The sequence below is a fragment of the Pinus tabuliformis genome, chromosome J (assembly GCF_031772625.1).
Source record: "Pinus tabuliformis cultivar Carrire ecotype Pingquan chromosome J, CPIR1, whole genome shotgun sequence".
NCBI classification, from domain to species: Eukaryota; Viridiplantae; Streptophyta; class Pinopsida; order Pinales; family Pinaceae; genus Pinus; species Pinus tabuliformis.
Genome location: NC_142295.1, coordinates 1,386,915,603 through 1,386,928,344, shown reverse-complemented (window position 1 = coordinate 1,386,928,344; position 12,742 = coordinate 1,386,915,603). Strand labels below are relative to the sequence as shown.

At 42.5% G+C, this 12,742-nt stretch overlaps 1 protein-coding gene across 1 annotated transcript; it reads right to left on the bottom strand.

Annotated features, from left to right (window-relative positions):
* Positions 1–8,183: 8,183 nt before the first annotated feature.
* On the bottom strand, positions 8,184–9,293 carry LOC149232527 (putative anthocyanidin reductase). Its single transcript, XM_089376507.1, has 2 exons — positions 9,105–9,293; positions 8,184–8,552 (listed from the first exon to the last, which is right to left on the bottom strand). Exons 1-2 carry the CDS (start codon positions 9,273–9,275, stop codon positions 8,502–8,504), a joined length of 222 nt encoding a protein of 73 aa, XP_089232633.1. The 5' UTR covers positions 9,276–9,293; the 3' UTR covers positions 8,184–8,501.
* Between the last annotated feature and the right edge of the window lie 3,449 nt (positions 9,294–12,742).

Here is a 12,742-nt window from a genome sequence, read left to right as displayed (position 1 = left end):
GCGCCCCTGTTATCTTTCAAAAAAAAGAAGAAAAAAAAAGAAAAAAACAATAAGCAAAATATGGTAAAATTGCATGCAGGTTGCAGATGTTCTATGGAGGAGAGGAAGCCCTTCAACTCAAAGCCAAGGGTCCTTATCATGCTGTCAAGAGACCTCACCAGCACCTCCTCCAAGGGTACCCATGTTTTTTCAAGGTATGTGCAATTTTATCATGGTTTGAGTCCTCTACAGGAAGATGTAGTCTTTCTACAGGAAGATGCAGTCTTTCTACAGGAAGACGCGAATTTTCTACAGGAAAGTGCAGACTTTCTACAGGAAGCCCAAACTTTCTACAAGAAGCTCTGTGTTCTACAGGAAACTTCCTGTAGAAGTTTGGGACGGCCCAGAATTCATCTTAAAGGGAGATTTAGCGACTATGAATTGGTCTGGACGCATGCAAGCCTATGTTGGCACCCTTGCACATTGCTCTTACCTTGCTCCACCATCCTTGTCGACATGCAACCAAGTTCCCTGCACCAACAAAGCAGATCGATGAGTTCTCACGGGAAAAGCCATTTTCGAAGATAAACAAATGTTGAGATCTCATACCACAGGCATCAGAAGCTCCGGGAACGTGATTGAAAGGCCAGATCCTCCGTCGTGCAGCATGCACCCAAGGAGGAAGAACTGTTACGAGACACCTCGCGGGAATCCTGTGACAGTTCAACCTGCTAGAGTGGATACCATTCACAACACCGCCATCTGCAATGAAATGCGGGCGCATGCAACCCAAGCATCCACTCCATCGTCGGCAGCCTGTAACCACGAGCCTCTGGGTCTGTGTAAGTTCGCATGCAACAGGTAGATCCACTCACCATCGTCCAAAGACTGGAAAAATCGTGTGCAGCCACGCAGGTAAGTGTCTCGACCCTTCCTTCCATCAAATCGCATGAATTTTACTTTGAATTGTTTGCATGGCGTAAAAGTGAATGGTTGAGCGGCCGTATGGCCAGTCGACTGGCCACGTCGGCTAGTTATGGTGTAATTGGATGTTTGGGTGGCGGCCACGACAGAGAGAATGAGCGGCACGCACGTGAGAACACTCCCGTTGGAAGCAAGAGTTTAACAGGAAAAGGCGGCGGCAGATCTGTGGGAATGGATGCGGCAGCAAGTGAATACGCAGGCGAATGATGGATGACGTCGCCCAATGGTCCGGCGGGGACAGCTCACCCCCCGCGCCACGGATTGCGCCGATTCAAAATCTAATCGGCTAGATCATGCGCATGCATGTATCAACCACCACTTCAAACTCAAGTGGCTGTTCTGATCTCCTCTGCACTTTGATACGCCGAGCTTTTGGCTACCAGAATGCCAGTGAAGCACACCTCGAGCGCGGGCCAACTACAGTCCTCCCCGGAATTTGCGCACTGCTCCTACAGGAACACAGTTTCTACAGGAGCACAGTCTCTACAGGAACGCAGTCTTCTACAAGGAAGCGGGTGCCTCACGAAAAAGGTGGCCAATTAAAGAGGTAACCCTGAACTCTTCATGCAACTGGTTAGTAAAAGTGGCAAGATCATCGTCCACAGTCTGGTCATAAAGATATCGGTGAAATTGTTGTTTGATGTGCCTATACTGTCGTTCTACAGGATGTCAGTATAATTAGACTGTGTTGAATTTTGTGGATTATGTGCATGCTCTGTCTCAATAGACCAAATCTCTTTCGCATTTGCCACCTTTAGTTAAAACAACCGTGTTCATCATGCCGGGTGGGTTTATAAGACGGGAACCCACTGATTCAACCAAATTAAGGGAAAACCCGACAGTGGTAGAGCTCTTCACCAGAGCACAATGGATGTCTTTTTGTGATAAGCTGCAGGGTTACGATGATGAAGTGGCCGAAGAATTCTTGTAGGCTCTGAAGCCTAAATCCCAGACACTGGCCACAGTGAACTTCAGAGGTCTAAGCCTCAAGCTCACCCCGCAACATATCAGCCGGATCACAGAACTTCCTATGGGTTTGCCGTGGGATAAGGAAGAAAGAAAGCTGAGCCAGCAGGCAAAGAAAGAATTCTTCCCACCTGAGGAAGAATTCTCGGAGGACAAAAATGGGGTGCGAAGAACGAGCCTGTTGCCACCATGGAATGAAGTCAGTTTGCAAATCATGAAATATATCACTTGTGAAGGCAGTTTTAGCATCGTGTATGCATATCACTTTCGACTGCTCACTGAATTGAGGCACCGAATTGATCTTCCTGTAGAACAAAAACTGAGCATCCCTTATTTCCTATTGCAGTCTCTAATGGAGTGTGCCACAAAGCTAAAAGAGGGCATACCAGATCAGATAGCCCACCATGGGTTGATCAAGCTTCTTGTGGAGGATGCGCTGCATTCATATAAGGTTCCCCTCTCATGGGAATCCTTCTGGAATTTGACAAAAGATGGGGACATTAAAATGTTGATCGAAGAAACGGGTTCCTCCAGCAGTGAGGAACAAGAAGCAGTGGCCGAGGGACAGAGAGAAGAAGGCCAGAAGACCCCGACCACAGTACAGAAGAAAGAACAAAGGAAGAAGCATGAGGAAAAGGAGGACAAAGAAAAAGGTGGCACACCTATCTTGTCAGCAAGAGAAAAGAGGATGAAGAGCAAAATGGACAAAGCTGAGGTGGTCCACGTCAGCCCAAGTACCTCAACAGCACCTGCAACCAAAGCAAAAAGCAAAACTCAGGCAGGCAAGCAAGCAGAGGTGGAGACACTTGTGTCTACAGGAAAGCAGAAACAGGGTTCTACAGGAAGCCCGAAAACAACGACAAAGGCTTCTACAGGAAGCCCGAAGATCATTGAGAAACAGGCTTCTACAGGAAGCCCGAAGATCATTGAGAAACAGGCTTCTACAGGAAGCCCGAAAACAAAGAAAAAGGCTTCTACAGGAAGCCCGAAAATCGTTGAGAAACAGGCTTCTATAGGAAGCCCGAAGACAGAGACAAGGGCTTCTACAGGAAGCCCGAAATTGGAAAAAGGGGCTTCTACAGGAAGCCCGAAGATTACCAAAACAGGGGCTTCTACAGGAAGCCCGGGAGTGGCTAAAGCCGGGTCTTCTACAGGAAGCCCAAAATCGGGAAAGAAAGAATCTTCTACAGGAGGCCCGGAAGTGGGCAAAGCAGGGTCTTCTACAGCAAGCCCGAAATCTGAAAGGGAGGGGCCCTCTACAAGGAGCTCCGAGAGAGCAAAACGCAAGAAAGAGAAGGCTGGTATTCTCGAAAAGGAGGCAGCAGCGGCGCTGGCCGCCCTCAGTACACCTCCAAAGCCGAAGGAGAAGAGAGAGAGAGGGAGAACCCTCTACCATCTGAAGCCAGGAGAAGCAAGAGGATAACCACGGGCAAGCCACAGCCTCCACCCAACAGCCAAACCATTTTAGGGGATGTCCCTACTTCACCCAGTGCAAGAACCCCCTCTAAAACATTAGCCACCCCTGAGAAGGGAAGCCCAAAAATAACTTCCTGGACACGAAAAATAGGCCAATCGCCTTCCGAAGCCCGGCTCAAGGAAATAGGAAAGGGGGAAGAAGCACCACCTTCGTCACCACCAGGGGCAGCAAAGGCAGGGCCGCCAAAAACAGGAAAGGAAGAAGCGCCACCCTCGGCAGAAAAGGCAGGGCCGCCAAAAACAGGAAAGGAAAAGCATGCTCCAGGCTCTAGTTCTCGGCCAAAGACGAGGAGCCAGAGCAAAGTTGCTCAAGGATGAGAAAATAGTTTAGCTGGGGGGTGATGATGAGCCCCAATTTTTGGTACAATTTGGGCTCATTTGGCCTACTTGCTCTGCTCAAACCATTCATTTTTTATTGCTTATGCATTCATTTCTTGGTTTATTCATGTTGTTTGTAGGAAGAAGGGTAGGCATTCTATCTACGTGACTAATCCATGATGATTTCAGGTTTTTGGCATTAAAAGGAAGCAAAGACCATGAGAAAGGAGACAAGGAGACAGTAAGGTGGCACTGCTGGTTTTTAGGAGAGGATGTCCACAGTCTTGGGGACCTTCCTCGTGATTCCCACCGTAGCTCCGAGCTCCAACCAATCTCCCCACCGAGTTTAGAGGCAGCCAACTGTTCTACAGGAACAACAGTTACAACTGTTCTACAGGATCAGCAGTTTAACCTTCAGTTGGACAACCGAGCTCCACAAATCAAGGAAACCTGTTGGACTATCATTTTGCATAAATACTGAGGCCGTAGCCTTGGATAGGAGCTTTTGAACTTTTGCATTACTCTTGTAATTTGGAAGTACCAGCTACAGCTCGGTGTTGGTTCTTTTTGTAAGCCAGTTTTGGCATGACATCAGATTTTTGGTTATGAATAAAGGCAGGCAAATTTTGATCTCATTCTGAGTTTCTAAGGGAGCTATAGCTCTCAGGTTAGGGCCCAACCTGAGAGCAATAGATCTCCTCGGTGTTGTAATGTTATTTTCCTTTCGTTCCAGCACTTTGATTCTTTACTTTGACATGCAATTCGAATTTACGGTCTGCTGATTTAGTTTTTGATGTGATTGAGTAGGATTAGCTTATGGTTACTTTGCTTTCAGTTGCTTAGATTCGATAGGAGGTTTGTAACACAGAGGAGCTCCAGAAAAGGTTGAAAGGACCTCATTGCCATCTCTGTTAGGGATTGGGATGCAGTCTGAACCAACCACCAAAAAACGCAGTCTTTTCACGTTCATGCAAGCTGCAACACAGTCGTTTTCATTATAGATCTTTCCATGCACTTCAGTCTTGAACCATACTCCTTCATCACAACTTCATGCACAACTTCTCTTCACAATTTACATTGTTGTTCATAGGTTTAATGGCACAGTTAACATAGGTTAAAGAGTTCTCGTTTTTGGTGACATTCATAGACAATTTGTTTTATTTACACTGCTCCACATCATTCCATTTCCTTCTTCTTCGTCTTGACCACGCCTAAAGCCACATCCTTGACCTCTGTTCAGCTCGTTTACCTTCCAGCTCTCCCATTACTCACATAGCTCCATTTACTTAACCTTTCGTTGATCCCATCCTTCCAGCCATCAACCCGCTGCATGCACTCTTTCTCCATTTGACTTCTCTGCTCCTGAGCCATCACTAGTTCCATCTCCATCTCACCTATCCTCCCACACCACTCCAACACTTCACCATCTCCCAAAACTTCCACGGTCAAACATCCTGTAGAATTGCACAGACTTCCTGTAGAATCCCTGAGTTTCCTGTAGGATCCCCTGCAGACTTCCTGTAGAAGCCTGCAAACTCGGTTGCTGAGCATCCGAACGTGGTAGACTTATGAGGACTGATGCTAGAGACCCTCTGGGACCTCCCCTAGCCATCCTGACCTTGCCCATGCTTTCCTTCCATTCAAACCGCTCCTGCACAACCAAACCCTAATCAAAAGCATCATCACAATAAATCCAACCACTTAATGAAAAAATACGAAAACATGTCTTTTCAGATGCAATTAGCTTAGATGCATGTATTTCAGTTCACTGCAAGTAATGGCATTATTGGTAGTGGTTTCATTCACAGTTTTGCATTGTAAGGGTCTAGCTAATCAAATTAGGGTTTACTAGGGTTTTCATGCTTTGTTGGCTTTCAGTTTCTTTCTGCAAATAGATTAGTCTCCTTTGAGTTAGCTTTCGTCCATCATTCATAAAGCTTCTTCTGTGAGCCTATAGAAGTTGGCTTGAGCCCTAGCGGACTTGTGCCAGCTGACAAAGTGACAGCTGCGACAAGAGCTAGTACTTGTGCATACAGCACCGTCGCTTCCAAGTTTGTACGAACTACCGGGTTGATAAAATTAGAGATAGGGAGCTCCAGGAGTTGTAGCATTATTGCTACAATACTGGAGCCCACCAGCTAACAAGTGTTATTGTAACTATTATGAGAGGGTATTAGACCTTCTTGGTGATTCTTAGATAAGTTTCAGACTCCTATGATCATATATGCTTTCATGACTTGTAATTTACATGTTCACCATATGTTTGATGAAATGGCAGTCATGGTTGGGCTTGGTTAGGTCAAGTACTTATTCAAGTTTTGTATGAATAACATTGTCATTATGTCATTTATCATTCTTAGAAGTTATATGTAGTTTTGGGAAGTGGTTTGGAGGCTGGCCTAAAAAGGTGGGTCAGATCTCAGGACCACACCCTCGGAACTAAAGATTTTGGGCTACAACCATAGGGAAGGAAGCTTGTGCATGCGATTGGAGGCCTATAACTGCACCCTTGCCTTGTCATGTGTGCGGTTGTGGGGCCAAGTTAGTGAAAAAGCAATCCAACTCAGGGTTTGGTCATTTGGGGTGGTTCTTTGGCCCTTGTGTGTCTTGTAAGCCTTGAGCGATGTCTGTAAGTTTTCAGTTGTCAACCCCACTTCCATAACTAAACCTTGGAGGTCGGGTCATGTCATAGTAACTCTTCGTCTCATGTTTACGTTGCTTGGCCAGTGAAATTGGGTAAATGTGGGAGGGGGTCGTTACAAGAAATTAGCCTAGTTAAGAGTGTGATGCATCCTTCTATCAATGTATAGGCACATTTAACATAAAACTTTAAGTAGGTGGATTATTGATTGTCATGACTACAACCTCTATGGGGCATAAACAAGTAGATATTAATCACAACAAATAATAAAAGAAAGAACAAAGACAACATGAATGGACAAAGAGGAACATTTCAAAATTATGTTTTTTCCCATATTCACATCATGTCAAGATATAAAATAGCGCATAGTCTCATGGATATGATAACAAATTTTATTATTATTATTATTTGTCAATTAACCCACAAAAAATTTGAACAAATGGCCTTTTCACAAGCACTGCCTTAACAATGCACCCACTGCCATCAATTCAAAACCCATGGGCATATATCATAATAACATAAGAAATATTTACTTATAAAATTAATTTTAACCACAATAAATAATAAGAAACAAAAAAACATAAATAAAGGAAAAAAATATTTCACAATTTAAGAAAATTTTCCATCCTAAAATGTAATATAAAACATGGTTAGATTTTAGATCATATTTTAATAATTATGACAAACAATTATATTAAATGTTTATTTGATAAGTAATCATGTTTAATGTCCAATTGCTAATTTTACTTAACAATTTTCATTTAACCCAAATTATTTTTATTGAGAAATATAAAAAAGAAGAAGCAAAAAGATTATTTAGAAATATAAAAATAAGATTGAATTGAAAATACTAATTACTTAGAAAATGGTAATTGAAAATACTAATTATTAATTCACTGAAATGTAGATATAGGTTTGAATAGAAAATATGACTTGTATGTTTCAAAAATTATTTTTGCACTTTTTAACAACTAAATTTAAGATTGAGCTGCAATGGTTATGTGGGAGGTTTGGTGCCCCATAGGTTTTATAGTCCAATCGTGGCTATGACAATGTATGTTTGAGAGATGCTCCATGCATGATTTCTTCACTTGAAATAAAAAATTGGACTGAAAATATTTTTTCAGTTGAAAAAAAAAATAAAGCTCAAGTGTTTTAAAAACAATCCAAATATGTTTTGAACAAATTACTTGTAATTTCATGGTGAAATAAGAACTTCTAAGACTAAAGTCTTGATATTACATAGAATTATATTGTTCATTTAGAAAGGATTTGAATGGAATTTTAGAAACCAAAATCCTCTCTCAGAGGCCATCGTGATCTGGCACCTAGTTCAACTTAAATGGAAATATAATTTTTAACCAAAATTGTAAATTTAAATTGAAAAACATAAACATAAACCTTAACCTAGGTGTCGATGGTCATTTGAGAAAACTTAAACATGGGTAGAAATGTTTATCTTTAAAAAGATTTTAGATTCGGATCATTGAAAGCAAAGGCACAACTTTCCGGAAAAAAAAAACTAAAATCTTATTGATTAAGCATTCCTTTGATCTTTAGGTATTCAACAACGTCATCGAAGATATCATCCAACCCAAATTTAAAGGAGAAACCGCTCTCCACCAATTTCTTAGATGACAGGTTTACTTTTGAGATGGGTGGTACATCTTCAAATCTGTATAGATAGACACACAGGCATTTCATTAGGCAGAGTAATCACTAGGATTTATATTATCAATTTTAACAGTGTGCTTACTTCTTTGACTCCTCTTTAAATACTTATTGAATTTGGAATCATATAATGAAATACTCACTGGGTAGGTACATTGTACTGCGGATAGCGTTTGGATAAGTAAAGTGCCAGCTGTGGGACGGAGATACTGATGGCACTACAAATGTAGCGGCCCTCTGTAGCGAGGGTCTCCATCAAGAAGATGTGAGCCTTGCACAGATTGTCCACTTGTACCAATGAGATGGAGCTCGCTGATAATTGTTGCTCTTTCAAAACCTGCAAGTCGTCTGGGATGCCAGTGAGCAAGGAGAGCGTCAATTGGACGCTGATGGGAACGGTTGGCGTGATGGAAGAGCCAACTACCAGCACAGGTATGATGGTCAACACATCCAGATCGTGTTCCTTTCAGTATTGCAGCGCTGCTCTCTCTGCAAGAGTTTTGGAGGCCGAGTATGCCTGCACCGTTTAAACCAGTATAGATTTATCAAGAAAATATGTCAAGAAAAAACTTTAAAATTTAAAATGACCAGAAACATGTTCAAATTTGGAGTTGTTTTATTATTAGAAGTAGTTTTGGGGTGTCAGAATTTCGCTAAAAAATTGAGGTGAAATTTTGATTTGTGTTATTTAAATTAGTTTTTTGAGTGTATATATGGATTCTATTTGGCATCCTGAAAACCCTTAGATCCCTGGAGCACTTTTATTTTTTTATTGTATAGGGGTTACCAATCAAACTTATGATTTCAATGAATTTTGTCAGATTTTATAGAAATTAGACAGGAAAAATCCACCAAAAAACTTCAAAAAAATTAACAACTAGAAACAACAACTCATCCAAACGACCAAAGCATATTGCATATTCTGAGATATCCCAAAATTTGATAATTTAAAAAAACAAACGATTTACCTTTCTCTTTACTATCAGATTCCGAAATATTCCCTAAATCTCATTCCATTCTGAAATATTCCATAAATCTAATCCTAATTGACCTAAGTTAAAGAGCTCACCCATCCACGGCTTGGCTTTTTAGTCCGGAGGAAACCGGTGTCTATCCAGCAAGATTCGTCAATGTCTTGATTATCTTCCTCTGACTCGTTCATGGCAACCGTCGCCGAAGACGATGTGACCACCACGTGCTTGACGGTTTGGGCCTTCGTGGACGCCCTCAAAACATTCATTGTTCCATAAACTGTCGGCTTGATCATATCCTCCTGTGCAAGCCCAATCGAATAAAACCATTAGTTAACTTGGTACCTTGAATTGCGTGGGGGCGAACATTGAGTGGCACAGTGAATTGAATTTAAAACGTAAACAGAGATTCAAACGACTTTACCTCTGGATCTTTGGGGGCCGACTCGGTAGGAGTTTGAACGATCTAGCATCCTTGCCGAAGCACATGGAGGTGTGGTAGGAGGACATTTTGCTGACAGAGCAACCGCGTAGGATTGTGGTGGCCTATGGTGTATAAGGATTATAAGGCATATTGCAGGGCATGCAATGCTTGTTAGAGGATGGGGAAGCCATCGTAGAGAGACGAACTGCACTTAAACCTGCAGATTTCTTTACAGGTGTTTGACAAATGGGTGATTGACTTTGTTGGTCTGATACGATCACTAGGGAAAATGACAAGTGCATGATACATTATTACTGCAACCGAGTATTCGACGCGATGGGCAGAAGCACAACTGGTGAAAGACTGTAGCGCTGCTACAACTATGAAGTTCATTTTTGAGTTTGTCTTAACTCAGTTCAATTGCCCAAAGATATTGATGAGCGACAGGGGTACGCATTTTTTAAATGAAACTATTGCTGTGATGCTGGATGAATTCTGAGTTCATCATCAAAAGAGCACGCCCTATCGTCCTCAAGATAATGGTATGGTTGAAGCATTCAATAAGATCCTGGAGAGCACATTGACAAAGGTATGCAATGCGAAAAGGAATGATTGGAATATACGCATACTAGCAGTCCTATGGGCCAATGTGTAAAAAGTTCACATGCCAAAATCCTTTTAGGTTGGTCTATGGGATAGAGGTCGTGATGCTCATGGAATATATTGTGCTGAGCATGCAGATTGCAACAATAACCGATATGGCTGATCACGACACTATGGAGGAGCGTCTCATGCAACTAATGGAATTGGAGGAAGATAGGTTTTTGGCAGGATTTCACCAACAGGTGCAAAAGGAGCGCAAAAAGGCATAGCACGATCGACATATTAAGCAACGCACCTTCCAAGTGAATTATTTATTGTTATTTTATGATAGAAAATTGATGAAGTTTCCTGGAAATTTAAAATGCATTGGTTGGGGCCGTATGTCATCAAATAAATTACAGATGGTGGTGCAGTTCAACTCGTGAAGTTGAATGAAGAGATGTTCCCAGGAAGAGTTAATGGCAGCTGGTTGAAGTTGTACAAGGGTGATTCCTTCCCTGCACAATGACTATATGATGGTGGGATAGTCTTAGTACTCCAGACAGCTGCAAGGAGGTATAGGACTTTAAACTACTCTACCCAAATAGCGAACAGACGAAGAAAAAGGGTTGTGCAATGGAGGAAAGTAGGGCACCAAGGGGAGTTGCGTGACAGGGATGGGTGTCGCGCAAACCACTCAAAAAGTAGCCATTGAAAATACTGTAGATGATTGAATGATACATTTTCCATTAGGAGGAGCAGGGGAGCCGCATTTATTGGGAAAATCTTTAGCAATTTGCCACCAAAGGAGCATTGGTGATGGGGTTTTGGAGGGAATAGTCGGATTCAAATTTGAAATCACCTATAAATCTGGCATGCTGCCCTGCATTAGAACACTTTACTCTCTGAAAATTGATTGTGATATTTCTCGCCTTGTGTTGCACCAAGAGAAGAGTTCTATGTCCAAGGCTGATTGGGAAGAGATTTTCTCACGACCAAGGTTAGCTAACTTGTTTGGAAATTTCCATAAAGCCTTCCTAAATAGAATGTCTACAACTCGCCCCACATAGGATACAAGTTCTAAAGCTGCAACATCTGAAGCTACACCCACCGAAGTACCACCCCCTGTTCCTACGAGAGTTTCGTCGCCTAGGTCTCCTCCACTTAAGCCCTCTGCTGGTGTTAAAAAGCAAAAGAAGCCGCAACAAGTTTTGGTGAGGCATTCATAATGGAAAACCCCCCAGAGATTCACCAAAAGGGGAAAATGGACAAGTCATAACAACCGCATAAACCCCTTGACCTAGATGGAGAAGAACTTCGTGGAGGCATTAAGGAAATGGATGTCGAAGAGGGTGAACCTATCACTTGGCTCCTGATGTATATCCCACTACGAAAAGGCAAAGATAAGGTACCTAAAGACTCGGATACTGCGAAATTCATGGTTTCTACACCACTGCTGCCAGAGAAGGTGGTGTTTGTGGGCATGCTCTTAGGGCGCATTCCATCACTCAAGATGGAAGATTGGGATTTGGCAGACCATGAGAAGTTCTCGCAACTTAAGGTATCGATGAAATACTGCGCCGATATGTTTCGGAGTTTGAACGATCTAGCATTCTTGCCGAAGCACATGGAGGTGTGGTAGGAGGACATTTCGCTGACAGAGCAACCGCGTAGGATTGTGGTGGCCTATGGTGCATAAGGATTATAATGCATATTGTAGGGCATGCGATGCTTGTTAGAGGATGGGGAAGCCATCGCAGAGAGACGAACTGCACTTAAACCTGTAGATTTCTTTACAGGTGTTTGACAAATGGGCGATTGACTTTGTGGGTCCGATACGACCACTAGGGAAAATGACAGGCGCATGATACATTATTACTGCAACCGAGTATTTGATGCGATGGGCAGAAGCACAACCGGTGAAAGACTGTAGAGCTACTACAACTGTGACGTTCATTTTTGAGTTTGTTTTAACTTAGTTCAATTGCCCAAAGATATTGATGAGCGACAGGGGTACGCATTTCTTAAATGAAACTATTGTTGCAACGCTGGATGAATTCCGAGTTTATCATCAAAAGAGCACGCCCTATCGTCCTCAAGCTAATGGTATGGTTGAAGCTTTCAATAAGATCCTCGAGAGCACATTGACAAAGGTATGCAATGCGAAAAGGAATGATTAGGATGTACGCATACCAGTACTCCTATGGGCCAATGTGTAAAAAGTTCACATGCCAAAATCCTTTTAGGTTGGTCTATGGGATAGAGGTCGTGATGCTCATGGAGTATATTGTGCTGAGCATGCAGATTGCAGCACTAACCGATATGGCTGATCGCGACACTATGGAGGAGTGTCTCATGCAACTAATGGAATTGGAGGAAGATAGGTTTTTAGCAGGATTTCATCAACAGGTGCAAAAGGAGCGCAAAAAGGCCTAGCACGATCGACATATTAAGCAACGCACCTTCCAAGTGAATTATTTATTGTTACTTTATGATAGAAAATTGATGAAGTTTCCTGGAAAATTTAAAATGCATTGGTTGGGGCCGTATGTCATCAAATAAATTACAGATGGTGGCGCAGTTCAGCTTGTGAAGCTGAATGAAGAGATGTTCCTAGGAAGAGTTAATGGCAGCGGGTTGAAGTTGTACAAGGGTGATTCCTTCCCTGCACAATGACTATATGATGGTGGGATAGTCTTAGTACTCCAGGCAGCTGCAAGGAGGTATAGG

Bases quoted from the DNA above. Each gene is read 5' to 3' on its own strand.
- LOC149232527 (XM_089376507.1), bottom strand. From the start codon at position 9,275: ATGAATGTTTTGAGGGCGTCCACGAAGGCCCAAACCGTCAAGCACGTG. The intron at 8,553-9,104 runs GTGAGCTCTTTA...TAAACGGTGCAG, and splicing joins AAAAGCCAAGCCGTGGATGG to GCATACTCGGCCTCCAAAAC.